The sequence below is a fragment of the Nuphar pumila genome, chromosome 5 (assembly GCF_984573655.1).
Source record: "Nuphar pumila chromosome 5, dmNupPumi1.hap1.1, whole genome shotgun sequence".
NCBI classification, from domain to species: Eukaryota; Viridiplantae; Streptophyta; class Magnoliopsida; order Nymphaeales; family Nymphaeaceae; genus Nuphar; species Nuphar pumila.
The window spans coordinates 21682385-21709575 of NC_143253.1; the positions used below are offsets into that span (position 1 = coordinate 21682385).

At 38.0% G+C, this 27191-nt stretch overlaps 1 protein-coding gene across 2 annotated transcripts; it reads left to right on the top strand.

Annotated features, from left to right (window-relative positions):
* The first annotated feature begins 1495 nt into the window (after positions 1-1495).
* On the top strand, positions 1496-26902 carry LOC149837074 (metal tolerance protein A1-like). Of its 2 annotated transcripts, XM_090005801.1 has the most exons (4): positions 1496-1575; positions 1666-1719; positions 4279-4347; positions 25742-26902. In XM_090005801.1, exons 3-4 carry the CDS (start codon positions 4345-4347, stop codon positions 26894-26896), a joined length of 1158 nt encoding a protein of 385 aa, XP_089861927.1. In that variant the 5' UTR covers positions 1496-1575; positions 1666-1719; positions 4279-4344; the 3' UTR covers positions 26897-26902. The 2 variants fall into 2 exon arrangements, with proteins under 2 accessions (XP_089861927.1, XP_089861926.1); XM_090005800.1 differs by lacking the exon at positions 1496-1575 and having other exon boundaries at positions 1630-1719.
* The last annotated feature ends 289 nt before the right edge of the window (positions 26903-27191 follow it).

Here is a 27191-nt window from a genome sequence, read left to right on the forward strand (position 1 = left end):
CTTACCTTCATTAGTAACCAATATATATATATATATATATATATATATATATATATATATATATATATATATATATATATATAGAGAGAGAGAGAGAGAGAGAGAGAGCATTCATCATTCAACATTTCCCAAAATACATCCAACAAAATATTGGATGAGAGAGAAACATAAGAGTAAGACAACCACCATCTAGATGGTGACTGCGCACAGTTCAAAGTACAAGTAGATCCAACCCCCCGTCTCTACTATGTAATTTAAGAGTCATATACACATCAGACGTAACCCGCTGACGTAGCCTTTCAAAATCGAATTTGATGCTCCTAAAAAAGGTATCGTTTCTTTCAATCTAGATCACCCACCATGCTGAAAACAACCATACCCGTCACAATAATCTCCATTTTTTTTTGTTTCGTAAAATCATGTGACCAAGCAAAAGGTTCCGAATAACAAAACTCGAACGTGTTTGAACAGACCGTGCACCCCAAGTTTGAAAAAATTGATCTAGAACTACTGGGCAAAACCAAAATAGGTGAGTCGTGTCTTCTACTACCTTTTCGCAAAGAACACACATGCTGGGAAATTGAAGCCACCGTTTACTGACGTTAATCTGGGTTTAAACACGATCCAAAACCACTAGCTACGTCAAAGCTTTTGCCCTCGAAGCTAGCCCCTTACCCATATAGAATCAGTGCATTAATCATGCCCAAATACATGTCTCGTGGTTCACTGCATTTCTGTCCCAAGATAGTGGAGTTCATCTTTGCTGAATGTTCGCTGTCGTGACATCCATAGTTTTGAGTCCATAAATAAAAAAGTGAAAACGTCATTTTGCACGCCAGTTTTAACGAATGCAGAGTTATGTACATGCTGATCAGCGTATTTAAATTAAAATTCAATGGGCCAATGAAGTGACCGTTACCTGCAAAAATGCGGGTACAATGCAGATATGCTGCTATAAGGAACAGATGTCACGGCACCAACACTATTGCAGAGTTCGTGAATCCTATTCCTAAGTTGAAAATCTCTCAAGAAATTCAATGCTGAGAAATTGCGTTTTAAACTTTTGTCACCATGCCTTTTCCCTTTATTTATATATATATATATATAAATAAGAGAGAGAGAGAGAGAGAGAGAGAGAGAGAGAGAGAGAGAGAGAGAGAGAGAGAGCTTGTCATTAATCATGCCCAAATACATGTCTCGTGGTTCACTGCATTTCTGTCCCAAGATAGTGGAATGCATCTTGGCTGAATGATCGCTGTCGTGACATCCATAGTTTTGAGTCCATAAATAAAAAAGTGAAAACGTCATTTTGCACGCCAGCTTTAACGAATGCAGAGTTATGTACATGCTGATCAGCGTATTTAAATTAAAATTCAATGGGCCAATGAAGTGAATGTTACCTGCGAAAATGCGGGTACAATGCAGATATGCTGCTATAAGGAACTGCTGTCACGGCACCAACACTATTGGTGGCTTGATCTACAAATGTTCCATTGGCTCTAAATGAATTACAGGTAGACTAATCACCACATAACTTCGGAGGGGTGCATACCTCATGGCAAACGTCACGATGTAGTAATTATATTTATCTCCCTAATTGAAATTTTGTTGAGTTAATCACATTAGTCAAGCCATGTGAACCATGCTGAAAGTTCATAAGTACAGGTTCTAAGCTTTGAGGAGCCAGGACCAGAGAGCTCAGTTTTCCTCCTGTACCAGGTTGGTTTTCTGATTTCTGTACCTGTGGGAAATTGTAGATTTGAAATTCAATGGAGGCAGTTAAGTTAGTTACAGCGGTTTCGATGGAAATGATTGATCGTTGTCGGCGCGAGCCCAAACCGGGTTTGCCTGACTATCTTTTGGTGCACTTGACATGGATGTATAGGTCTTTCCTGTGTTGATTTTATGTGCAATTATGCTTCAAGTTTTTCATGGCCATGGCAGTTAGCTTCAGTTTGGCGCATGGCCATTAATTTGATTTCGTTTCGCAGCGCTTCTGCAGCGAGGTTTTATGAAAGTGTGCAATTCGCGGCATCACTTTTCACATGTGGCCATGAGCACCAGTGGTTCATGGCAACACATAAGCCTGCTGCACCATGTAGTAGGGCTCTGATCTGTGCTTGGTCTGACACCATGTGCGGGCTTGACTAGGAGTTGTGTTCCATTAGCCAACAACTTGATCATGCTATCATACCCAATTGGGCAGATTCAATTGTGGATCTTGCAGTCGGATACTCAAACCAGAATAGGACTCAGATCCTGTTAGGATCCCCAATGCCACTCACTGATAGTTCATGCAAATATGCTTCTTAACTAATTGTACATGCACAAATATTTTTCACCATCCAACAATTTGTAACGGGATGATCTCTCTCTCTCTCTCTCTCTCTCTCTCTCTCTTTCGTCTCTCTCTCTCTCTCTCTCTCATATGCAATGCGCACACGCACACAAACATACACGCATAAGTTTCTTGGTTGTCTTGCACTAACACTCAAGTTTTACAGATGGAAGCATCAAGTTCTCAGTGTAACGCCTACCAGGTCGGCGTAACCCCCACCTGGTTCGGTTAAGAAGAGGAGAGGGCAGGACCCCTCTCTCTCTCTCCCATTAAATGGATAATAGGGGAGAGGAAGGGGCCCTACCTCACCCAAATAGAGAGAGAAACCCCTCTCTCTCTCTCCCACCTATGGGGGGGGGGGGGGGGCGGGATGGGGGGGCTTATAAAACCATGGGTCATCTCTCTTCCTCGGTTGATTTTGTTAAAGAGAGAAACTAAAAGGGAGGGAAGAGGAGGAGAGGAGAAGAAGAGCAGGGTGCGAGGAGAGTCGCTGCCAACAGCGATTAATTTTGAAAAAAAAAAACAAGAACGTCAGGGCGGACAGTTGCTGCCAATCATGGATTATCGGCGGGGTCGCCGCATTCGTAGTAGAAGGCAAGAGGGGGGGGGTTGCCTCAGCGGCCGGCAACCGTGTGGTAGTCGAAGGCGAGCATAGCAGAGAGTTCTGACTCTCTGTCTCGACCCCGAGTGGTCGAACCAGACTCGGTGATCTGCACAGAATGGTAGAGCGAGCCGAGCCAGCAACAAACCAGACTGACTTGGTCTGGGTGTGGGTGTGCCCAGACCGAGTCAGAATAGATAGGCCAATCGACTTAGTCTGGTAATGGTACAGATCGAGTCTGAACAAACTGAGCCGGGTCTGTTTTCTTGGCACAACATCTCGGTCTGGACAGACCAAGTCTTGTCTGTTTTTCAGCACCATCAGAAAAACAATTTTTGTTGATGGTCTTGTGTGCTTTTGGATCATAATATAGAAGTTTCATACAGGAGGCACCACAAGTGTATGGTAATAGAGGTAAAACTATCTTGTTTGGCTGATTGATGTCTACTTTTTTTAATGAGATTTTCCTTTGGTTACTTAGGATATTTTGTACTCAGTTACGCTTGCTTATTCTCAGTTATTCATGCACATATTGTGCCAATTGAATGACTTATCTCATTTGGAGTAGGCCCCTAGATAGGGATACCTAAGAACTTGATCAAAATTATTAGACTATATAAGTGCTGAGAAAAAACTTCATTAAAATACAAACTTTGATTGGAATCGAATATAAGAAAGTGGGCAGAATGTGCACACACTAGAATTATTTCACTGTTGATCATGTTTGCCTGGTTCTCTAATTCATAAATTATATTGTTATTGTCTTTTATTCCACAAGTGATATTTAGCTATTATTGAGTTGGATTAAATAAGTGTGAGGTTGCACATGTTGAAAAGATTGTCACTACTACATTGTTGACCAATTTTCTGACAGTGGAACTATATCTATATTTGTTCTATGGATTGGTAAATGCATCTATTTGTGAAACACTTTCTTATGCATCCAATCCATGCTTTGGGTGCTTCAGTTTTATTTTTCTGTTTGCATAAAATCACCTTTATATTATCTTTTGATGTCTTTGTGTGACTTATATTTTTCTTGTTATAAATGTTTACCTTGCTAGCACTATCATGTAGATATTTGGTATGGGATTATATGGCCTTTTCATCATTAGTGTCAAGTTTGGCAAATAGAGTTCTTCCTTTGGGCATCACACTACTGTAAACACTGACAGTATGTGCATTCTATTCCTATGTAGCATGTTGCATTTAGTGTGTTGCCTAACCTTCATGTTAGGAGGTATTTTGTTAGGCATGTGGATTCTTGCCACGTGTGATGATTTTTATGGCTCCCATTCAATTTCACTTAATTGACACATATTTCAACCTCTATTGGCAGGTATATTTGTTTGCTTGTAAAGTCCATGACTTGTGAGCAACAGGGGCACTTGGGTGACCTGAAACCATGGTAACTTTGTTTGAGCTTAGCATACTTAGGCAAAATTTATTTTAATAGTTGTAGTAACGTAGTATAATGACTGATGATAGCTTACAGAAAACTCATCCATCCATTTGAAGAGGGATTTTTTTTTATTTGAATAGTTGACTAAGTGCATTTAATGTTTCTTTTGTTGTTTGAAACATTTTTTCTCACATTTTATTGTTTTTTTAATGCAATGGTAGAACCAAGATATCTCTCTAGGGAAAGGGTGTGGAAGGAGTTGTGAGTGATTATAGTATTGCCTCTACCATTGAAACCGATACAATTGTAATGTGTTATAAATTGTAATATATGTTTTTCTTAAATTGAATGAGTATTGGTGACGTCTTAGTTGTTATAAATGTTCATTTTTTTTAATGTTCCTTTGAGAATTAGTTACGGCTCTAGCTGTCACCAATAAGACACATTCATGATGGCTGATTCGTTACTAGTACCCTTGAAGATCATACTTATAGGCCTATAGTGATGGTCAAACAAGGAATCAGTGACCGACCAAGCTGTCAAAGTAATAGTGTCGGATACTAAGCTGTCACTATTACTTATAGTGACGGTTTCAGACTTTTAGCTATAGTGTTTGTACGATGATGATTTCAAAACACAAAAACATTTGTTTTGACATATCACCTGATCTGAACTCGAATGAACTTCTCTTTCTCTCCCATTGAATAATAAAGGAGACCCCAATTGAGGTAGGTGTGATTCCTGAGGGTGCAATGTGATTGCACACTTTCTGTGTGTTGCACTTGATCACCATCATATGATGTTGAGCCCCACAGCTGATAAGCTGTATTTCAAAGAGATTATGGGTGATTAGGTGCAGCAGCACACTAAAAGTGTGCAATCACATTGCATGTCCCTCTCATTGCCTGGATTCTTTTAGTGACCAAATTTTGTTGTCTCCCTCATTAGCTAAATGTTTTTAGTACAATACAAATGTCTTTTTTAAGATGGGATCCATTCTACATTCAATCCTAACTGTCCAACTAGCTGTCAAAATTGGTCTACATTCTCACATGGATGTGGACCAATCCTAACTATCTAAATTAATGTATTAGTTGGATGGCTAAGATCAATCTACATAGATCCTCTAATGTTATAAATTGATGTAAATTAGGAATTTCGGCATTATGAAATCAATTTGGAGGAAATTCTAGAAGATCAATTTACGAGGAAATTCTATGTTACCTTACTCCTACAAACAAAACTCGAAAGAGAACAAGAAAGCAACATAAAATATGAAGTAAATCCACTCATAAAAGAAATTAATCAATAATTTGGTCAACCTCCAGCTCAAAAACCCCTATAATGAGTATTTATAGGGAAACGTGATAAACCCTAGGCCTATTTTGGATCCAAGATGGATCTATTACATTAAAAAATCTAAATATAAATAAAAGCCTAAACTAAAACCAGATCCAATTGGATTTCTTGGACCCAAGTTGCAACTTTCTCTACTCCTACATCATTCTCCTTGGGTTGGAAAAAGACTCAACCTTGAGCATGATCCACATTCATTTCTTTCATTTTCACTCAACTTCTAAGAACCACAAAATTGATGAGGGTGTGGATTGATGCATTGATCCAGAGAAACTAGCAATGACAAGATCCTTTTTGCCAACGATCCAAATAGAGATAGCATATGAACCATGTTTCTCCTTGGTAGTTGGTGCATCACAATACTAAATGGATCTACTTGCAATATATGTGTCAAAGTAGAAAGATTCATTTGCAAATACTTATGGATCCAATTATATTGAATCAGGTCTTAGTATGTGCCTCCTGGGTCAAAATGGATATGATATGCTAAGAATATGAGTTGAGTTAAAGACATTCACATTTAGGTTTGGATCAAATAAAAGGCCAAAGAGAGTAAATTGGATTTGGTTTAATTGGTTTTGGATTTGATAAAAAAAAAACCAAACCTGACTAAATTTGGGTAAGGAGGTGCTGGATTCAGGTACAAAATTAGTGAGAAGTGGTTCTGGATAGAGGAACTAGTCTGAAAGGACATGGAATTGGTTAGATAAACCCTTGAACCAGCTTGGGATTATCTTGAACTGGTTGTTATTAGACTTGATTTGACCTGAAATTGGTTCAAACCCATGATTAGGGTTGTCATTGAACCGAACCAGTTTTGCTGGGTGTAACATCGGGTGGCCTCCCACCAGTGTTGGAAGCATAGGAGGGTTGCCCCCACTCTGTTGCAACCCAACAACACTGGAAGCTCTTTTGGCTGGCTAAGGAGGGAGTAGCTGGTCGAACGTAGCCGACAAATGACTATCGGTCTGGTTCTCATTGTTGAGAAACTCTGTTTTGATGTCACATAATATGATACACTGTCGTATTTGATTTTATATAATATGATAATATCCTCTTGAAAATGTTATATTATGACTGAATATGTTTTGCCATACATCTAACGAGTATTTGATGCAAGGATATCTCACCCAAAAAGGATGGAGACTTCCTGTTCAAGTACAACTTTAGTGCAATCATACTCCTTGAAGAAAAAGCTTGATGAGCCATGCATTCCTAAAGTTCAACTGAAGATATCGGCTACCTCAAGATGAAGATTTTTTTTCTTCTTTAGAGTCATATGTAACAGAACCTTCAGGAACATGCATATTGCATATTAGATACTCATGCATATAAACTATATCATAAAAGTATACGATAATTTCAAAAAGCTCCTTTTTTTAAAACTAATAATTGTACCTTCTTACAACCTTTTATGAAAAAGATATTTTGTCATGTAATAATTGTACCTTATACTATATACAAGACAACATGAAAAAGAAATGTAGGAAAAAGACAAAACATGAAATCGGCTACATAGAGAAAAACAAATATAATATGTTTTTGAAAAGAATTTAGTTACCTTCTTTAAAGAAATGTTTTTAATATAAGAAGAAGACAAAAACATAAAATCGGCTACACAAAGAAATACAAATATAATATGTTTTTGAAAGGACTCTAGTTACCTTTTTACAAAACCATAGAATGTCGACTTACTTGAAGTCATCATTCTCTTTGTACAAGCATTAAAAACCTCCTGTAAGAAATCCTTGTTAATATCATTCTCAAAGAATGTCGACTTTCTTTTAGTCCTCATTCTCTCTGAAGACTTTGAAAAACACAACATAAAGAAAACACTTGACATGACTATGTACAAATATATATCTCAAAGCACTCATTGTACTTACACTCATTTAAAGTAAAGAAGTACTTATGTACCTCAAATCATTAATTAGAATAAAGACAAAACTACAATCCAACGTTCAATGTACTATTGTAAGAAATAGACTTTTTACATAAAATATGTATTACCTAAAATATTACAACGACTAGTGTACCATACATTTTACTTTTATGGAAAAAGGCATTCTCGAATTTCTCTAAAAGATGTTTTTGAAATGACATAACATTTCACATTTAAAAAAGGCTACGATTTCAAAATGTAACGACTACTTTTTAGCTCTATATAAACACACTCAAATAAACGATTCGAGAGGAGAATGGAATAGACGTGTGAGCTTACAACGAGAAAAATTCTATTCATTATTTGAAAAGAGAGCCTTGAAAAAGAAAGAGAAAGAGAAAAGAAAGAAAAGAGAAAAAGTCAAGTCCAGCTCTTTGACAAAGAGTATCCTCTGAGTGACAAACAGAACATTCTGAGAATCCTTCATTCGTGCATTCATATCTTTCTGAAGGTTCTATAGGAAGTATTGTAACTTTCTGTTATGCACTGTATTCCTTCTTTGTTGAAAGAAGTAGACCTCTGTGAAAGAGGGTGTTGCCCTTCTCTGTTGAGAGAAGAAGACCTCTGTGAAAGAGGGTGTTGTCCTTCTCTGTTGAGAGAAGAAGACCTCTGAGGAAGAGGGTGTTGTACTATTTATCCGGTGACTCGGATGTTATAGTGGGAAACTCAAGTGGTTTGCTTGGGGACTGGATGTAGGTCTGGGTACTGACCGAACCAGTATAAATTCTGTGTTTTATGTGTTGTGCCTTATTGCCTGATTATTTTATTTTATCGATCTTTATCATATTTCACTATTCACCCCCCATCTAGTGGAATTTCATTTGGTATCAGAGCAGGTTTGCTGGTTTCGACGTAACAAGTCTTCCAGCACAAATGACATCTACCTCCTATGCTCGTGATATTGAAGGTCAACACGCATCTCGTCCACCTTTCTTCAATGGCTCCAACTATGGATACTGGAAGTGCAGAATGACTATATTTCTCAAATCCATAGATTTTGCTGTATGGAAAATTGTTGAGCATCCATACACATCTCCATCCGCAGACTATAGCTTATGGTCTGATGAAGAAAAGAAAATGACAAACCTAAATGCAAAGGCTATAAATGCCTTATATTGTGCCATTGATCAGAACGAATTCAATAGAATATCTATATGTGAATCTGCATATGATATTTGGCATTCTTTGGAAGTTATTCATGAAGGAACCAACAAAGTAAAAGAAGTCAAAATCTCATCTCTTGTTAGAAAATATGAGTTGTTCAAAATGAACAAAGATGAACCCATCACAGAGATGTTTACCAGGTTCACCAACATCACCAACGATCTGAAATCTCTGGGTGTAACATATTCCCAGACTTAAAAGGTGAAGAAAATCTTGAGATCTCTCACAACTGATTGGGAGAAAAAGACTACAACTATTGAAGAAGCTCAAGATTTATCTAAGCTTACTTTGGACGACTTAATAGGCAATCTTATGGCCTATGAAGTCCACATGAAAGAAAGAAGGGAAGAAGAGCAACCAATAAAGAAAACCTTGGCTTTCCCATCTCTATCTGAGAATGAAGACTCAGATAAAGAAACCAAAATTGCGCTACTAACCAGAAAATTCCAGCGCTTCATGAGAAGGAACCGGCTTCCAAACAAACACAAGGAAAGAAAAGATCCTAAGGAAGATCCCATGTGCTATCAGTGTAACAAGCCATGTCACTTGAGACGTGACTGTCCCCTTCTCAAAAGAAAGTCCAAGACTGAGGAACCTAAGAAGAGGTTCTTTAAGAAAAAGGCTCTGCATGCTCAATGGGATGATTCAGAACCATCCAGCAGTGAAGAGTCAAGTGATGATGAAGCCGAAACTGCAAATATGTGCTTCATGGCAAACGAAAGTTCTGTAAGTGAAATCTCTAATTTTTCCTTTGAAGAACTTCTAGATGCTTTTCAAGAACTATTTGAAGAATCTAGAAAATTGAGTTTCAAAAATAAAGATTTAAAATCTGAAAATCTAAAGCTTTCCCAAAAGAATGAAAAACTCAGCAGTGAAAATTCTGAGTTGAAAAAGAAAAACCTTATGCTTATGTCTGAAATTTCTTCTACTAGCTCCAAAACTAAAAATCTGCAAGTAGAAATTTCAGAGCTAAAAAGTAAAACTGAAAACCTCATGAAAACGGTTTTCAAGTTTACTAAAGGTAAAGAGAACTTGAATAAACTCTTATCCTCTCAGAAAGTCTCTTTCTACAAGAATGGTATTGGCCACTCTCATTTCAACAAGCCTTCTTGTATGAATCAAAAGACCACGTTTGTGAAAAATTCGTCTGAACCAAATAAGGAGTATTATAATGTTAATTTTTTTAACTCCTCTAAGATTGTAGACAAACCCAAATCCAAATGGATATGGGTTCCAAAGTCTAACAAAAAGGGACCCGATTGGGTACCAAAAAGAAATTTTACTTAATGATTTGCAGGCTCCAAACAAGAAGAACAGATGGATACTAGATAGTGGATGTTCAAAGCACATGACAGGACATCCAGGCCTTTTTGCTGTTCTTCATCATAAAGAAGGAGGAACCGTCACCTTTGGAGATAACAACAAAGGTTTGATAATTGGCATTGGTAATATTGGTAACATAGATAAACCTCTTATCAAAGACGTTCTCCTTGTTAAAGGCTTAAAACATAACCTACTAAGTATCAGTCAAATGTGTGACACAGGTTATAATGTTAGCTTTAATCATGATGCATGCCTCATAGCAGACACCAACGAAAACATCATCTTAAAAGGTATAAGAAAGAATAATATATATGAACTTCACCTAGAAAACATCACAGAACATTGCCTTATAGCTAATAATGACTCTCAACATTTATGGCACATGAGAATGGGTCATGTAAATTCTAAGTACATGTCTAAATTAACTAAAAATAAGTTAGTACGTGGGTTACCCAAAATATCTTTTAAAAAGGATTACTTTTGTGATGCATGTCAATTAGTAAAATTGTCAAAATCATCTTTCAAATCAAAAAATATCATTTCAAGTAAAAGACCTTTAGAGCTTCTCCACCTGGATCTTTTTGGTCCTTCTAGAGTAGCTAGTCATAATCACAATAAATACATTTTTGTTATTGTAGATGACTACTCAAGATTTACTTGAGTAATATTTTTGAAAAACAAAAGTGACACGTTTTGTCAATTTGAAATCCTATGTAAAAAATTACAAAACAAAAAATCTTGTTCTATTGTTAAAATCCGTAGTGACCATGGAGGAGAATTTGAAAATGAACTTTTTGAAAATTTTTGTAACTTGCATGGAATTTCTCATAACTTTGCCTTTCCTAGAGCTGCACCTCAAAATGGTGTAGTAGAAAGAAAGAACCCTTCAGGAATCTGCCAGGACTATGCTCCAACACAATAATCTTGCTAAATCTTTTTGGGCAGAAGCTGTTAATACTGCATGCTACATAACAAATAGAGTTCTCATTAGACCCTTATTAAATAAAACTCCCTATGAACTATTCTATGACAGAACTCCAAGAATAGACTATTTCAAAGTCTTTGGATGTAAATGCTTTATCCTAAACACAAAAGATAGCCTAGATAAATTTGATGCTAAATCTATTGAAGGCATATTTTTAGGATATTCAAGTCATAGTAAAGCATACAGGGTTTTCAATAAGCACTCTAAGTCTATTGAAGAATCTATGCATGTTAGTTTATGTGAATCTATTGATCAATCTGTTCATAAGCAAACTAACGATGATGATATTGAAAGTACAGATTTATTTTTAGATAACACAGCTAAGTCTAATGAAGATGATCATCAAAGAACATTTGTCGATATCAAAGATCATCCTCAAAAGCAGATTTTGGGAGACCTGACAAAGGGAGTTCAAACTAGAGCTCAGCTAGAACGAATTGCAAATATGACATTCATTTCTCAACTTGAACCAAAGAAGATTGATGAAGCCATCATCGATGAGTTCTGGATGCTAGCCATGACTGAAGAACTGAATCAATTCCAAAGGAATGAAGTTTGGGATCTTGTACCTAGACCAGAGGATCATCCAATCATTGGGACAAGATGGATCTTCAGAAACAAGCTAGACGAAACAGGTAATGTTATAAGAAACAAGGCCAGACTAGTAGCTCATGGATACAACCAGGAGGAAGGTATTGATTTTGATGAAACAGTTGCTCCTGTTGCTAGACTTGAATCTATTAGAATGTTTTTAGCATATGCAAGCTATATGGATTTCAAATTATATCAAATGGATGTTAAAAGTGCCTTTTTAAATGGTTTTATAAATGAAGAAGTTTATGTAAAACAACCTCCAGGATTTGAAAATGAACAATATCCAGATCATGTTTTCAAACTCAAACGTGCTTTGTATGGTTTAAAACAAGCACCTCGTGCTTGGTATGATAGACTTAAAACCTTCTTGTTAAAAACGAGTTTTTCTATAGGCAAAGCAGACTCTACATTATTTGTAAAAATAGTGAATGATCATACCCTAATTGTTCAGATATATGTAGACGATATCATCTAACAACACTCTTTGTGAAGAATTTTCTAAGTCCATGCAGAAAGAGTTTGAAATGAGTATGATGGGAGAACTCACCTACTTTCTTGGACTGCATATTAAGCAAACCAAGGATGGAGTTTTCATCAATCAATCTAAGTATGCTCGTGAACTTCTGAAGAGGTTCAACATGAACTCAACTGCTTCAAAATCTACTCCTATGAGCACTACTACTATTTTGGACAAAGATGAAGATGGTAAGTCTGTTGATACAAAGGTATACCGAGGTATGATAGGATCACTTCTTTATTTAACTGCTAGTCGTCCAGATATTATGTTCAGTGTTTGCTTGTATGCTAGATTTCAGTCAAATCCAAAAGAATCACATCTTAAAGCTGTAAAAAGAATAATGAGATATTTAAAAGACACAGTTGATTTTGGATTATTCTATTCAAAATCCTCTACATTTGATCTAATCTCATACAGCGATACTGACTTTGCTGGAAGTAAATCTGATAGAAAAAGCACAAGTGGAACATGTTACATGCTAGGGCACTCACTAGTTTCATGGTTCAGTAAGAAACAAAATTGTGTATCCTTATCAACCACTGAAGCTGAATACATTGCTGCTAGCCTAGCTTGTACACAAGTTATCTGGATGAAACAAACCTTAAAAGATTTTGGTTTAAATTTTGAAAATACAACTATTTTCTGTGACAATACTAGTGCTATAAACTTATCTAAAAATCCCATTTTACACTCACAAACTAAGCACATTCAAATAAGACATCACTTCTTAAGAGAACAAGTCTTAAACAACATTATTAAACTCGAATTTATACCTACTAATCAACAGTTAGCAGACATATTCACTAAACCATTAAAACATGAAGACTTCACACGTATTAGAAGAGAACTAGGAATTTGCAAACTAAGTGACTTGTAAAACCTTATTTTAAAAGTTTCTTATTATCGATTTTTTTGTTTGTTTTACTATTCAAAGTCAAACTATGTTTTCATATTTTCGTATACTCACAATACTCATAGAAATTCATTCATCATACCACATTCTTTATGTCTTTCAACATGTCATCTTTCAAGTACACTCTCATAATGACTTCTTGTCCTATCTCCTTTTACGTATATCCATAAGAACCATTTACTTTAAGTAAAAAACCATCATGACTTGGATCACATCACTCATGTTCATTTCATCTTTTATATCTTTTGTCTTTTGTGGCAACCTCTCATACAATAAGCTAGCCGACCTCCAAACATGATATTATATTCCTCATGACTTTAATTATTATTCAAAATTAATTATATTCATGTGATATATTCCCTTTTATGACCTTTTATCAATATTCTTCTCAAAAATCTTAATCCCTCTTATGAAAAATTCAAAGTGATTATTTTTTTATCACCTTTTAAGTGGTTATATTTCACATAAAACGTTTACTATATCATCGGTTATTTCATAGCTTAAGTATAATCTATTATCATCCTGTCATATCATTTATGAAATAATATTTTAAACTCTCCTTTGTCGACAACTTGTCCTCTATTGTTTCTAGCACTACTAGTACCACCCTTTTTATTTTTTATCTCATATGACGTGATCTTCCATCCGTGACCATGTCTCTCTCTCATTTCATATCTCTCTCTTAAATCGAGATTCATAAAAATCTTGTCTTCAAGCAAAACTTTATTTATTCTAACTCTACTTTATGTCATATCTAAATCAAGTGAATGTTGTCCTTTATAACCTTTCTCTTTTCTCTACATATCCATATCATCTTTTTATGTCTTTCACTCTCCTTTCACGCTTATCAATATATATACTTCTTAAATAAAAACTATTATTACCCCTCACTCATACCCCATGGGTTGTCCTATTCTAAACTCTCCATTCACGAATTAAGAATACTTTCACATAAAGTAAAAAGTTGCTTGTTTTATTAGGCCATTATTTTTAAAATCATTCACTCTTTTTAGTTCAACATGACACCCCATACTCTATTAATGGCTTCTCTCACTAGTCGATAAACTCACCCATAGTAAAATCTATATATATACTAATTATTTCAAAACTATGCCCTTCTCAACCCAATATAATACACTATCTTCAAACATTGATTTGATTTGTCATTCACAAGTCTCTTAACTTACTACTCACGAATTTCCTTATTTGACTAAATTCTAAAAATCACTCACTTCCAATGTCATTCAAAACCTATCAAAATTATTTTCATTCCTCTATTTAATGGATTGGTTCATCACACACCAATTTCACTCGTATCCATCTATCATCCTACAAACTATTACCTACTTCAAACTCGCCCTTCTTAGTCCTCCTGTTTTCTTACAAACTCTTGCAATGGCCTCTTCCTCCTCCAACAATGTGATTACTGCAGCAGATCTAAGGTATCCAGATCTGTTTCACGATTACAACTTACTATGCTCTCGCCCCATTCATGAAGGTAAATTGGTTAACTTCGACGACTTCATGCTATTTGACTTAGACAATTATCTCCCTGAACTCAAACATTTACTAGGATCTTCATCTCAAGCTGCCTACTATCCTGAACTAGTTCGACTTTTCTATACAAACTTTTCCACTGATCATGAACAAACTACCATCACCAGTAAAGTCCGAGGAAAGCTGATGTTTTTTCATGCTTCCTTACTAGGTAGAATTCTAAATCTGCCTTCCACCGGCACCGACCTCAACACCATAGTACCTATCGAACGATCGGTACTTCGAAAAATTCTTCTCTGTACCAACTGCTACCAACTTCCCTGACACATGAGGAATCTCCAACCTCATGCTCAATTACTTGCCCAGATTCTTCTCCACAACATCTATCCCAAGCTTCCCCGCAAGGGATTAGTTCCACGAAAAATCTCTCTTCTTATATACGCAATTTTTTCTTCTACTCCGATAAACTGGTCCTCCATTCTTTTCAACCTTTTTATTCGTTATCAGAAATTTAAGCCTCTTCTTTTCGGGTGTTTCATAACTCCCATTCTCAAATACTTCAAAGTACCCCTTCACAACGAAGTCATCCTCCATCCCTCTCAGGTCCTCGATGCTACCACCTTCTATCTAAGGTCCCTGCACATGCCCGGCTCTGATGAAGAAGATCCAACATCCACCTTCAATTACTTCCCTGCTCTGATGGATGTCCAACGCTCTCAGGATCGTATTCTTCGCAATCAAGCCCTGTTGTAGCAGACTCGTCAAGCTCACCAGCAGAATCGTGCCGACCGAACACATCAACCTCCTCCACCTTCGGGATAAACTTTTTTTTCGGTCTGTAATAACTTTTAATTCCTTTTGATTTGTAATAACTCTCTTACTCTGATCCCTTCCTTTTTGTCCATGACAAAGGGGGAGAAATCCTGTCTCCATTAATGGAGAAATACTCTCTTTAAACTTTTTTCAATATTTTATCATATTATTATTTCTATGCATAATGTCTTTTTGACAGGGGGAGCATATTTTGTCATCATAAAAAATGGGGAGAATGTTGAGAAATTCTGTTTTGATGTCACATAATATGATACACTGTCGTATTTGATTTTATATAATATGATAATATCCTCTTGAAAATGTTATATTATGACTGAATATGTTTTGCCATACATCTAACGAGTATTTGATGCAAGGATATCTCACCCAAAAAGGATGTTGACTTCCTGTTCAAGTACAACTTTAGTGCAATCATACTCCTTGAAGAAAAAGCTTGATGAGCCATGCATTCCTAAAGTTCAACTGAAGATATCGGCTACCTCAAGATGAAGATTTTTTTTCTTCTTTAGAGTCATATGTAACAGAACCTTCAGGAACATGCATATTGCATATTACATACTCATGCATATAAACTATATCATAAAAGTATACGATAATTTCAAAAAGCTCCTTTTTTGAAAACTAATAATTGTACCTTCTTACAACCTTTTATGAAAAAGATATTTTGTCATGTAATAATTGTACCTTATACTATATACAAAACAACATGAAAAAGAAATGTAGGAAAAAGACAAAACATGAAATCGGCTACATAGAGAAAAACAAATATAATATGTTTTTGAAGAGACTTTAGTTACCTTCTTTAAAGAAATGTTTTTAATATAAGAAGAAGACAAAAACATAAAATCGGCTACACAAAGAAATACAAATATAATATGTTTTTGAAAGGACTCTAGTTACCTTTTTACAAAACCATAGAATGTCGACTTACTTGAAGTCATCATTCTCTTTGTACAAGCATTAAAAACCTCCTGTAAGAAATCCTTGTTAATATCATTCTCAAAGAATGTCGACTTTCTTTTAATCCTCATTCTCTCTGAAGACTTTGAAAAACACAACATAAAGAAAACACTTGACATGACTATATACAAATATATATCTCAAAGCACTCATTGTACTTACACTCATTTAAAGTAAAGAAGTACTTATGTACCTCAAATCATTAATTAGAATAAAGACAAAACTACAATCCAACGTTCAATGTACTATTGTAAGAAATAGACTTTTTACATAAAATATGTATTACCTAAAATATTACAACGACTAGTGTACCATACATTTTACTTTTATGGAAAAAGGCATTCTCGAATTTCTCTAAAAGATGTTTTTGAAATGACATAACATTTCACATTTCAAAAAGGCTACGATTTCAAAATGTAACGACTACTTTTTAGCTCTATATAAACACACTCAAATAAACGATTCGAGAGGAGAATGGAATAGACGTGTGAGCTTACAACGAGAAAAATTCTATTCATTATTTGAAAAGAGAGCCTTGAAAAAGAAAGAGAAAGAGAAAAGAAAGAAAAGAGAAAAAGTCAAGTCCAGCTCTTTGACAAAGAGTATCCTCTGAGTGACAAACAGAACATTCTGAGAATCCTTCATTCGTGCATTCATATCTTTCTGAAGGTTCTATAGGAAGTATTGTAACTTTCTGTTATGCACTGTATTCCTTCTTTGTTGAAAGAAGTAGACCTCTGTGAAAGAGGGTGTTGCCCTTCTCTGTTGAGAGAAGAAGACCTCTGTGAAAGAGGGTGTTGTCCTTCTCTGTTGAGAGAAGAAGACCTCTGAGGAAGAGGGTGTTGTACTATTTATCCGGTGACTCGGATGTTATAGTGGGAAACTCAAGTGGTTTGCTTGGGGACTGGATGTAGGTCTGGGTACTGACCGAACCAGTATAAATTCTGTGTTTTATGTGTTGTGCCTTATTGCCTGATTATTTTATTTTATCGATCTTTATCATATTTCACTATTCACCCCCCATCTAGTGGAATTTCACTCATCTGTGACAACTCCCTCAGTGGCCAGATTGAACTTGGCTTGCTCAAAGGAGCCGACGCGTTGGGTTACACCCTACCAACCAGTTACATGGCTCTGGCGACTGTCTAAGGGTCCCTCCGGTCAGTCCCTGGTGGAGGATGACTATGGGCACTCCATATTGCTGTGATTTGGTCTGAAATAGGGTTTCCTACTACTATGAGATTATGTCTACCAAGCTAGTCGACAAAAGGAATTTCAATGTTTTGTCCTCCTTCTTGAAGGTTAAATGAGTTGGGATCCGACTGGGGTCTACCCTAGGTGGTCATCTGCCCACTCAAATCAGGGATATCTTTGGAAAAAAGGGTTCAATAGCTGATCTCCAAGGAAGAATATTCATCGACACTTTGAATATCAACCGACCTCGAATCATTATGATTGTAGCTCTGTAGAGAAATTAAGATAACAAAAAATATGCGGAAGCAATATAGGATCTAACAAAGGCACAATCAAATCACAACACAAGGGTTTACGTGGTTCGGTCAACACGACCTATATCCACGGGGCACGAAGAGAATAATCCACTATAATGAAAGTAGAGAATACAATGTAGAGAGTATAACGTCCAATAGCTTGCCCAAAGCTAAAGATAATAACAACAAAGAAATCACAGAAAGAAATGAATACAAGATTACCTCTCGGGTGCACAACCCGAGTCAAAGCCCACACCACAACCAACACCTCTCTCTGAGGATCAATGCGTGGTGACGAACCTTCTTCCTTCCTTTTCTTCTTTCTACTCTCTCTCTTAGTTCTTCTCTCTCTGCACTGCACACAGCCACTCTACCCTTCTCCTTCCAGCACACAGCTTCTGCACCCCTATTTATAGATGGCATAGAGTCTTCTAGACTCATTCCAGAAACCGAAGGGGTTTTAACCCTTCAACTTCCTGCATTAATGGGAGTTAGGTGGCTATTCCACTTTTCCACATCATTAATGAGGGGATAGGGCTGACCCTTCAACTTCTCCTGCATTAATGAGAAGTGGGTGGCTATTCCACTTTCCCACACCATTAATTAGGGATAGGGCTGGACCCAACAATCTCCCCCTCCAGCCCAAGGGGATACTCCAATTCAACTAATCAACTGAAGTTCATACCGACCAATTGCTGACATGTATTTTGTTTCTCCATCGGTAAGGCCTTTGTCAGCATATCTGCACCATTATCATTTGTGGAGATCTTTGCAAGATGAAGCAAATTTTTCTCAAACACATATCGGATCCAATGGTACCTGATATCTATATGCTTTGACTTTGAGTGAAAACTCGGATTCTTGGCGAGATGAATGGCACTCTGACTGTCGCAGTACACCAAGTACTTGTCTTGCTCAAAACCCAACTCCATCAAGAATCTTTTCATCCATAACATCTCTTTGTAAGCTTCTGTAAGAGCAATGTACTCTGCCTCAGTAGTAGACAAAGCAATACACCTTTGCAATTTTGACTGTCATGACACAACTCTCCCTGCAAAAGTGAGTACAAAACCAGATGTGGACTTCCTCGTATCAATATCTTCAGCCATATCTGCATCTGTGTAACCTGTCAAGACAGGTGATCCACCACCAAAGCTTAAACAAACATTGGAGCTCCCTCTAAGATATCTAAAGATCCACTTTACTGTTGTCCAATGCTCTTTTCCTGGATTTGCAAGGAATCTACTAGCAACACCTACTGCATATGCTATGTCTGGTCTCGTACATACCATCACGTACATCAAGCTTCCGACTGCTGAAGCATAAGGAACTTTCTTCATTTTCTCCTTCTCCTCGTCACTTGATGGACTCTGCTCCGAGTTCAGCTTAAAGTGACCTGCAAAATGAGGACCAATTGGCTTTGCATTGTTCATACTGAACCTGTCCAACACCTTTTCGATGTATTTCTCCTGTGATAACCATATCTTCTTGGTTTTTCTATCACGAGAGATCTGCATACCCAATATTTCCTTTGCTGGCCCCATGTCCTTCATTGCAAAGGTCTTACTCAGTTCATTCTTAAGCATGTCAATTATAGACATATCTTTTCCAAGGATAAGCATATCATCAACATATAACAAGAGAATAATAAAATTTTCACTGAACCATTTTATGTAGACACAATGATCTGCAGCCGATCTATTGTATCCATTTTCAGCCATAAATGAATTAAATTTCTTGTACCACTGTCTTGGAGCTTGCTTCAGCCCATACAAGCTCTTTTTCAACCTGCATACAAGATTTTCTTTACCTTTGATTTTAAAGCCTTCTGGTTGCTCCATGTATATCTCCTCCTCCAAATCACCATGGAGGAAAGCAGTCTTCACATCTAGCTGCTCAATCTCCAAGTCCAGGCTAGCAACAATACCTAGAGCAACACGAATAGAAGACATTTTAACAACAGGAGAGAAAATCTCTTCAAAGTCAATACCTTGCTTTTGACCAAAGCCTTTCACAACCAATCTAGCTTTGTACTTTGGTTGAGAACATTGTTCTTGAGTCTTCAACCTGAAAACCCACTTGTTCTTCAAGGCCTTTCTGCCTTCTGGTAGTTCCACCAAATCATAAGTGTGGTTCTTCTGCAATGCATCCATCTCATCGTGCATAGTTATTAGCCATTGCTCTTTCTGCTCACACTCTTGTGCTTCCTGGTAACTCTCTGGTTCACCTGCATCAGTAAGCATCGCATACTCATGTGGAGAATACTTTCTGGAAGGTTGTGACTCTCTGAAAGATCTTCTCAGTTGGGGTTCTAGAAGAGGTTGTTCTCTAACTTCTTTCAGCTCAACATGGCCTGCAGGTAAATCAACATCCGCCTCTACATCATCTTCCTGCACTGTTCTTCCTTCAACTTATGTCACTGGAGGAGTAACTGGATCTAAGTGGATAGATGCACCTGCAGAAGTCTGAATTGACACCTCTTTCTTGATATCTTCAAGTGTCTGGTCTTCAAAGAATACAACGTCTTTGGATCTGAATACCTTCTGCTTCTCTGGATCCCATAGCCTGTAGCCGAATTCGGCATCACCATATCCCAGAAAAATGCATTGCCTCGTCTTATCATCAAGCTTGGACCTCTCCTCCTTGGGGATATGTGCAAATGTCCTGCATCCAAATACCCTTAGGTGCTTGTAAGACACATCCTTTCCTGACCATGCCCTATCTGCAACATCATTTGCTAAGGCATGAGCATGAGACAAGTTGATCACATCAACTGTTGTCCTTAAGGCCTCGCCCCAGAATTTCTTTGGCAGCTTGGACTGTGCAAGCATACACCTGATTCTTTCTGCAATTGTACGATTCATCATTTCTGCAATTGCATTGTGTTGTGGGCTACCTAGAACTGTCAACTCATGTCGAATTCCATGAATTTTATAATATTCATGGAATGGACCTGTGTACTCGCCACCATTATCTGACCTGATGCATTTCAGTTGTTTTCCTGTTTCTCTCTCAACCATAGCATGGAATTGCTTGAATACATCAAGAACCTGATCCTTGGTTTTCAGAGGGTATGCCCAAACCTTCCTGGATAAGTCATCTATAAAAGTAACAAAATAAAGTACACCACTGAAAGTTTTCACATCAGTAAAACCATTAACAGTTTTTGTTCTCAGAGGACCACAAACATCAGTATAAACTCGCTCTAAAATGTGAGATTTTCTATGAAAGACATTTCTAACAAAGGATACTCTATGTTGCTTACCAGCTAAGCAATGAACACACGGGTTTAGACGTGTACCTTTTAACTCTGGGAGTTGCTCCCTCTTAGCAAGAATCTGCAAGCCCTTCTCACTCATGTGGCCTAATCGATTGTGCCACAAATCAATAGAAGAGTTCTCAGTTGTATTCAACTGTCCCTTGCATACCTTGCCTTGCATCTTGTAAAGAGTACAACATCTCTTTCCTCTGGCCTGAACCAATGACCGGCTGCTGAGTTTCCACTGTCCTTGGCTAAAAACACTGCTTCTGCCCTCTTCATCAAGCTTTCCTACTGAAAGAAAATTCAACCTCAAGTCTGAAACATGTCTGACATCCTTGAGCACCAACATGTACCCAAGACTGGTCTGGAGATGAATATCTCCAATACCTATAATTTCTGACGTTTCTGTGTTTCCCATTCGGACAACACCAAAATTACCGGTCCTGTATATACTGAAATATTCTCTCTGTGGTGTGGCATGGTACGAGGCTCCTGTGTCTATGACCCAATCTGTATCCTGACATACACAGATACACGGATCATTAATAGTAGACAAAATCACAAGCTCACCTTCAATTGTGGTTGTGGTATCTTCTTTGGTTTCTGATGATTCTGTCTCTTTTCCTTTTTTCTGATTTTTCTTTGGCTCTTTGCACTGATTCTGGAAGTGCCCTTTCTTTCCACAATTATAGCAAGTGATGTCCTTTCTTGACCTGGACTTGCTCCTATATCTGCAGTCATTTTTCCTGTCCTTTGACCGACCCCTGCCTTTAGATGAACTCACCATCAATCTTTCACCAGAATCCTCATTCGGTGATGGTCTTCTCCTAATTTCATTGGAAATGAGTGTACCTGTGACCTCTTCCATATCCAATGTTTCTTTTCCATAAATTATGGTTGTCATAAGATGGTGACAATGAGGTTAGTAACAACAAAGCTTTATCATCATCTTCAAGTTTAACATCCAGACTAAACAGACCAGCAATAATCTTATTAAACACACTAAGATGGTCAAGAATGAGAGTACCTTCCTTCATACGAAGACTATAAAGTTGTTTCTTGAGGTGTAACTTGTTGGACAAGTTCTTGGTCATATAGAGGCTCTCTAGCCGCAACCACAATCTCGCTGCTGTCCTCTCTTCCATCACGTTACACATGACTTTATCTGATAGATACAACTCAATCACACCAGCAGCTCTCAAGTCAAGATCATCTCATTCATCATCGGTCATGCTTTCTGGCTTATTCGTCTTCCCGACAAGAGCCTTGTACAACCCTTGCCGTGCAAGTAGAGCTTTCACCCTTCTTTGCCATAAGGAAAAGTTTCCTTTGCCATCAAACCTCTCCACCTCAAACTTAGAGCTAACTGACTTAGAAGACATGATTTTCCACGAACCTGCTCTGATACCACTTGTAGAGAAATTAAGATAACAAAAAATATGTGAAAGCAATATAGGATCTAACAAAGGCACAATCAAATCACAACACAAGGGTTTACGTGGTTCGGTCAACACGACCTACATCCACGGGGCACGGAGAGAATAATCCACTATAATGAAAGTAGAGAGTACAATGTAGAGAGTACAACGTCCAATAGTTTGCCCAAAGCTAAAGATAATAACAACAAAGAAATCACAGGAAGAAATGAATACAAGATTACCTCTCAGGTGCACAACCCGAGTCAAAGCACACACCACAACCAACACCTCTCTCTGAGGATCAATGCGTGGTGACGAACCTTCTTCCTTCCTTTTCTTCTTTCTACTTTTTCTCTCTTATTTCTTCTCTCTCTGCATGCTGCACACAGCCACTCTACCCTTCTCCTTCCAGCACACAGCCTCTGCACCCCTATTTATAGATGGCAGAGAGTCTTCTAGACTCATTCCAGAAACCGAAGGGGTTTTAACCCTTCAACTTCCTGCAGTAATGGGAATTAGGTGACTATTTCACTTCCCCACATCATTAATGAGGGGATAGGGCTGACCCTTCAACTTCTCCTGCATTAATGAGAAGTGGGTGGCTATTCCACTTCCCCACACCATTAATTAGGGATAGGGCTGGACCCAACAGGCTCCTCTGGGTATAGCTATTTTGCCAACCTGAACGCCACATATATTCTTTGAAAATCATCACAAATCTTTGATTCGCCTTATTTCATCGTTCTTCGCTAGCTTGCACAATCATCATGATTTGTTTTCTTATATCCCCCATTTGTTGAGACCATAAAGAATCTAACTGACACATGGTGTTGTCGATTGTGATCCTTGGATTGAATGCTTTGTAACTGATGAAATGACAAGATCATCTCTTGAATGAAATTGAGATGACGATCCCTCACTCTGATACCAAATTGATGTAAATTGGATTATATGATTTATGAGAAACATGAACCACTATGAGATTATTTAAGAGAAAATAGGAAATTACAAGAAATCAAGGAAATTGCTGAAAAATAATGAGAAATTATAAGAAATTAATAAAAAATAAAAAATAATGAAAATAAGCTGAAAAATATAAAATAAAAGCCTAAACTGATTAATGTATTAGGGAACATACTTAAATTTTGTAGTGTACTCGGCCATGGACTTCGAACCATGTTGAGATGAGAGGCAGCCAGATGTCCATCATAGTCGTTTACCAGAAGTCCATCTTCTAGACATGCAATTTGAGGTGATCGGCTATATCAGTTTTGGATCCTGACGATGATGCAGATTTTTGAAACGATCATCCTCCAAGACCAGTCATGCGTTACCAGGGATGTATGACTAAGCGAATGGGTATTTTCGGGGCCAAACTGTTCCCTGAGTATGCAGGTTAACTTGATGTTGACACTTTCTTGGATTGAAAGATGGTGATTGATGTGTACTTCTCTTCTTAGCATGTTCTAGATCACCAGTGGTTAGAGATTGCAGCAACTCGCCTATGAGGACTAGTGCTTCTATGGTGGAACGATCTGCATTAGGTCCTTGAGGGCCAAAGGGTTCGAAGTTCGTGGCCAAGTGCACTACAAAATTTCATCACCTGAATTTGCGGATTCGACATCAAGGAACTAAAATGGAGTCAATTCAGTTCCCTTGCTTCAGGCAATTGATAACTAGGCCTACGATGACTAAGTTCCCATGCAAGTGGAAGAAAATCTGGAGGTGGTGGTTTATATATGCTTGGTGGAGAGTTTGGGAAGAAAGAAACAATATAATTTTTAGGGGGAAAGAAGAAACCTGCCAAGTCAATTATGTTGTTTATCCAATTAGACCTATTTTATGTTGTGAAGCGAAAGGATTCATATCTCTCATGGATAGGCCACCAACGAAATAGGGTCTTTGGTGTGTCTTGGAGGTCGCTCAACCTGTATGATATTGAATACTATAATTTGAAAGCTTCTAATATTTCATTAGTCAGATGACTCTTTGTCATCTCTTTCTTGCTACTAATTATTGAATCTTATTCTTCTTTAAAAAATGAGATTGAAGATCAAGTCGCCATGTATATTACTAGCCTTCGTTCTGTCATCTATGATGAAATGATTTATCTTGTGGTTTCAAATGTGGATCAAGCAACCCATCATGCAATGTCTATCAAGGAAAAGCTCAGGGCTAATTAAGAACAATTTGTGAGCATTGTCGTCCTCTTGATCCAAGGACATTGTCCTAACCCGAGGAGCGAATTTGGACCAACATAATGCTAAGGCTGCCACTCAGAAGGGCTCTAAATAGACACCTCGTCATGAGGATTTAGGACCCGCGTACAGATCTCATATGTGATAAGCTGAGAATGGGTAGAAACACTTTCGATGTGATGGAGTTAGGCACTTTTTAGCCCAATCTTTGATGACCCATAAGTAGGTCCAGTTGGTTGAGCATGAAGAACTTGATGTCGAGGATGCAGAGAAAGGCAAGGATGCAGAGCACGAGGAATAAACAATATATTTTCATGGATATGATCTATTATGTGGTCTCATGCTTGGAAGCGATGATACCATCACCTGCGATTTGTTCGAGACAAATCTTTCCCAACCCAAGGAGGATGATGCTATCGTGGATCCAAGATCATATCCAATTCAAACAAACAAGAACAAGAACAAGAACAAAGGGTGATGGGATTGGGATCCAGGATCCAATTGGATCCGTAGTTAGTATTCAGGATTTGGGTTTTATTTTTGAGTTTGTTTTCTTATTCGAATCTTATCCAAGATCTACTCTCGAGTTAGGGTTTCCTTTCATGCTATAAATACTTGTTGTGAGTTTTTTGTAGGGTGAAGATTGAAAAGCAGAATTGATATCTGTTTAACTCATTTCCATTATTTCTTGTTTTCGGTTAATTTCTTATAATTTTTCATTATTTTCAGCAATCTTCTTGAATTTTTTGTTTTCTCATAGATAATCTCATAGTAGTTCAAGTTTCTCATGAGCCATCAAATTTGCATCATAAATCATAATTCATATGTGATAGAATATGATCTGTTTTGTTTTTATACTCCAATCTCTCCTTCCTCTTTTTACATAAAACTTCTACCATAATACAAAAGTGAATTTTCTTGCCATAATCTCTCTCTCTCTCTCCAAGGATGCTTTACACAACAGAATGGAATCACCAAAATCCTGCCAAACCCACATAGTCGAGATCTCCAGAGAGTTGCCCATCAGGTCAGTTCAAGAACAGGATGCAAGCAAGGCCTGTGGTGGCGCACGGTGCGGCTTCTCCGACTCCGGCAGCCGCACCAAGCAAGCCCAAGAGAGGTCATCCTCCATGAAGAAGCTGTGTCTGGCCATGATCCTCTGCCTCATCTTCATGGCCGGAGAAGTCGTTGGAGGCATGAAGGCCAACAGCCTCGCCATCCTCACCGATGCCGCGCACCTCTTGGTCGACATCGTCGCCTTCGGCATCTCGCTCTTCTCCCTGTGGGCTTCCAGTTGGGAGGCCACGCCACGCAGGAGCTACGGCTTCTTCAGGGTTGAGATACTGGGGACCCTGGTCTCCATACAACTGATTTGGCTCATTACTGGCATATTGGTTTACAAGGCCATTAACAGAATCATACATGGCAATGGGGAGGTTCATGGCTTATTGATGTTCATTATTGCTGCCTCTGGTTTGGTCGTGAATCTTATCATGGCTCTCTTGTTGGGCCATGATCATGGTCATGGGAAGCATGAACACGATCGTGATGAAGAGCATGATCATCATCACTCTGAGCATGAGGGAGATCATCATCATGACCACAAGCAAGAAGCAGAAGATGTTGATACTAAGGAATTAGAAACGACGAAGGCGAAGAAGAAAAAGAGGAACATCAATGTTCAAAGTGCATATCTTCATGTTCTTGGGGACTCAATTCAGAGCATTGGGGTGATAATCGGAGGTGCCATCATATGGCGCAAGCCCGAATGGAAGATCATAGATTTGATCTGCACTCTCTTATTCTCGATGATCGTATTGGTGACGACGGTTCGAATGCTGAGGAGCATACTGGATGTGCTGATGGAGAGCACGCCGAGGGAGATCGATGCAGGGAAGGTGGAGAGAGGGCTGTGTGAGATGGAGGAGGTGGTGGCTGTGCATGAGTTGCACATATGGGCCATCACTGTTGGCAAGATCCTCATGTCGTGCCATGTAAAGATAAAACCAGAGGCTGATGCTGACTTTGTTCTCAACAATGTGATTGCTTATATGCAAAGAGAGTATAGCATCACCCATGTAACCATTCAGACTGAACTATAGACGCTTGATAATGAAGATGGTGCTTATACTGCATGTATGCTGGCTTTATATTTAAGCCATGTTGCAGAAACTCTCACAAGTACAGGCTACCAAGTCAAATCGTATACAAGCCAATTGTAGCAAGCACAAGGTTGTGGTTAGGGGTGTCAACGGGTCGCGATTACCCGGAACAGACCCATATCAAACCCTATAGGGTCTGGGTATGGTGATAAATAAGAAGACCCAGGTCTGGACCCAAAAGTCCGGTTAATACATGGACTCGGGTATAGTTTGTGAAATTTTATACTAGACTCAG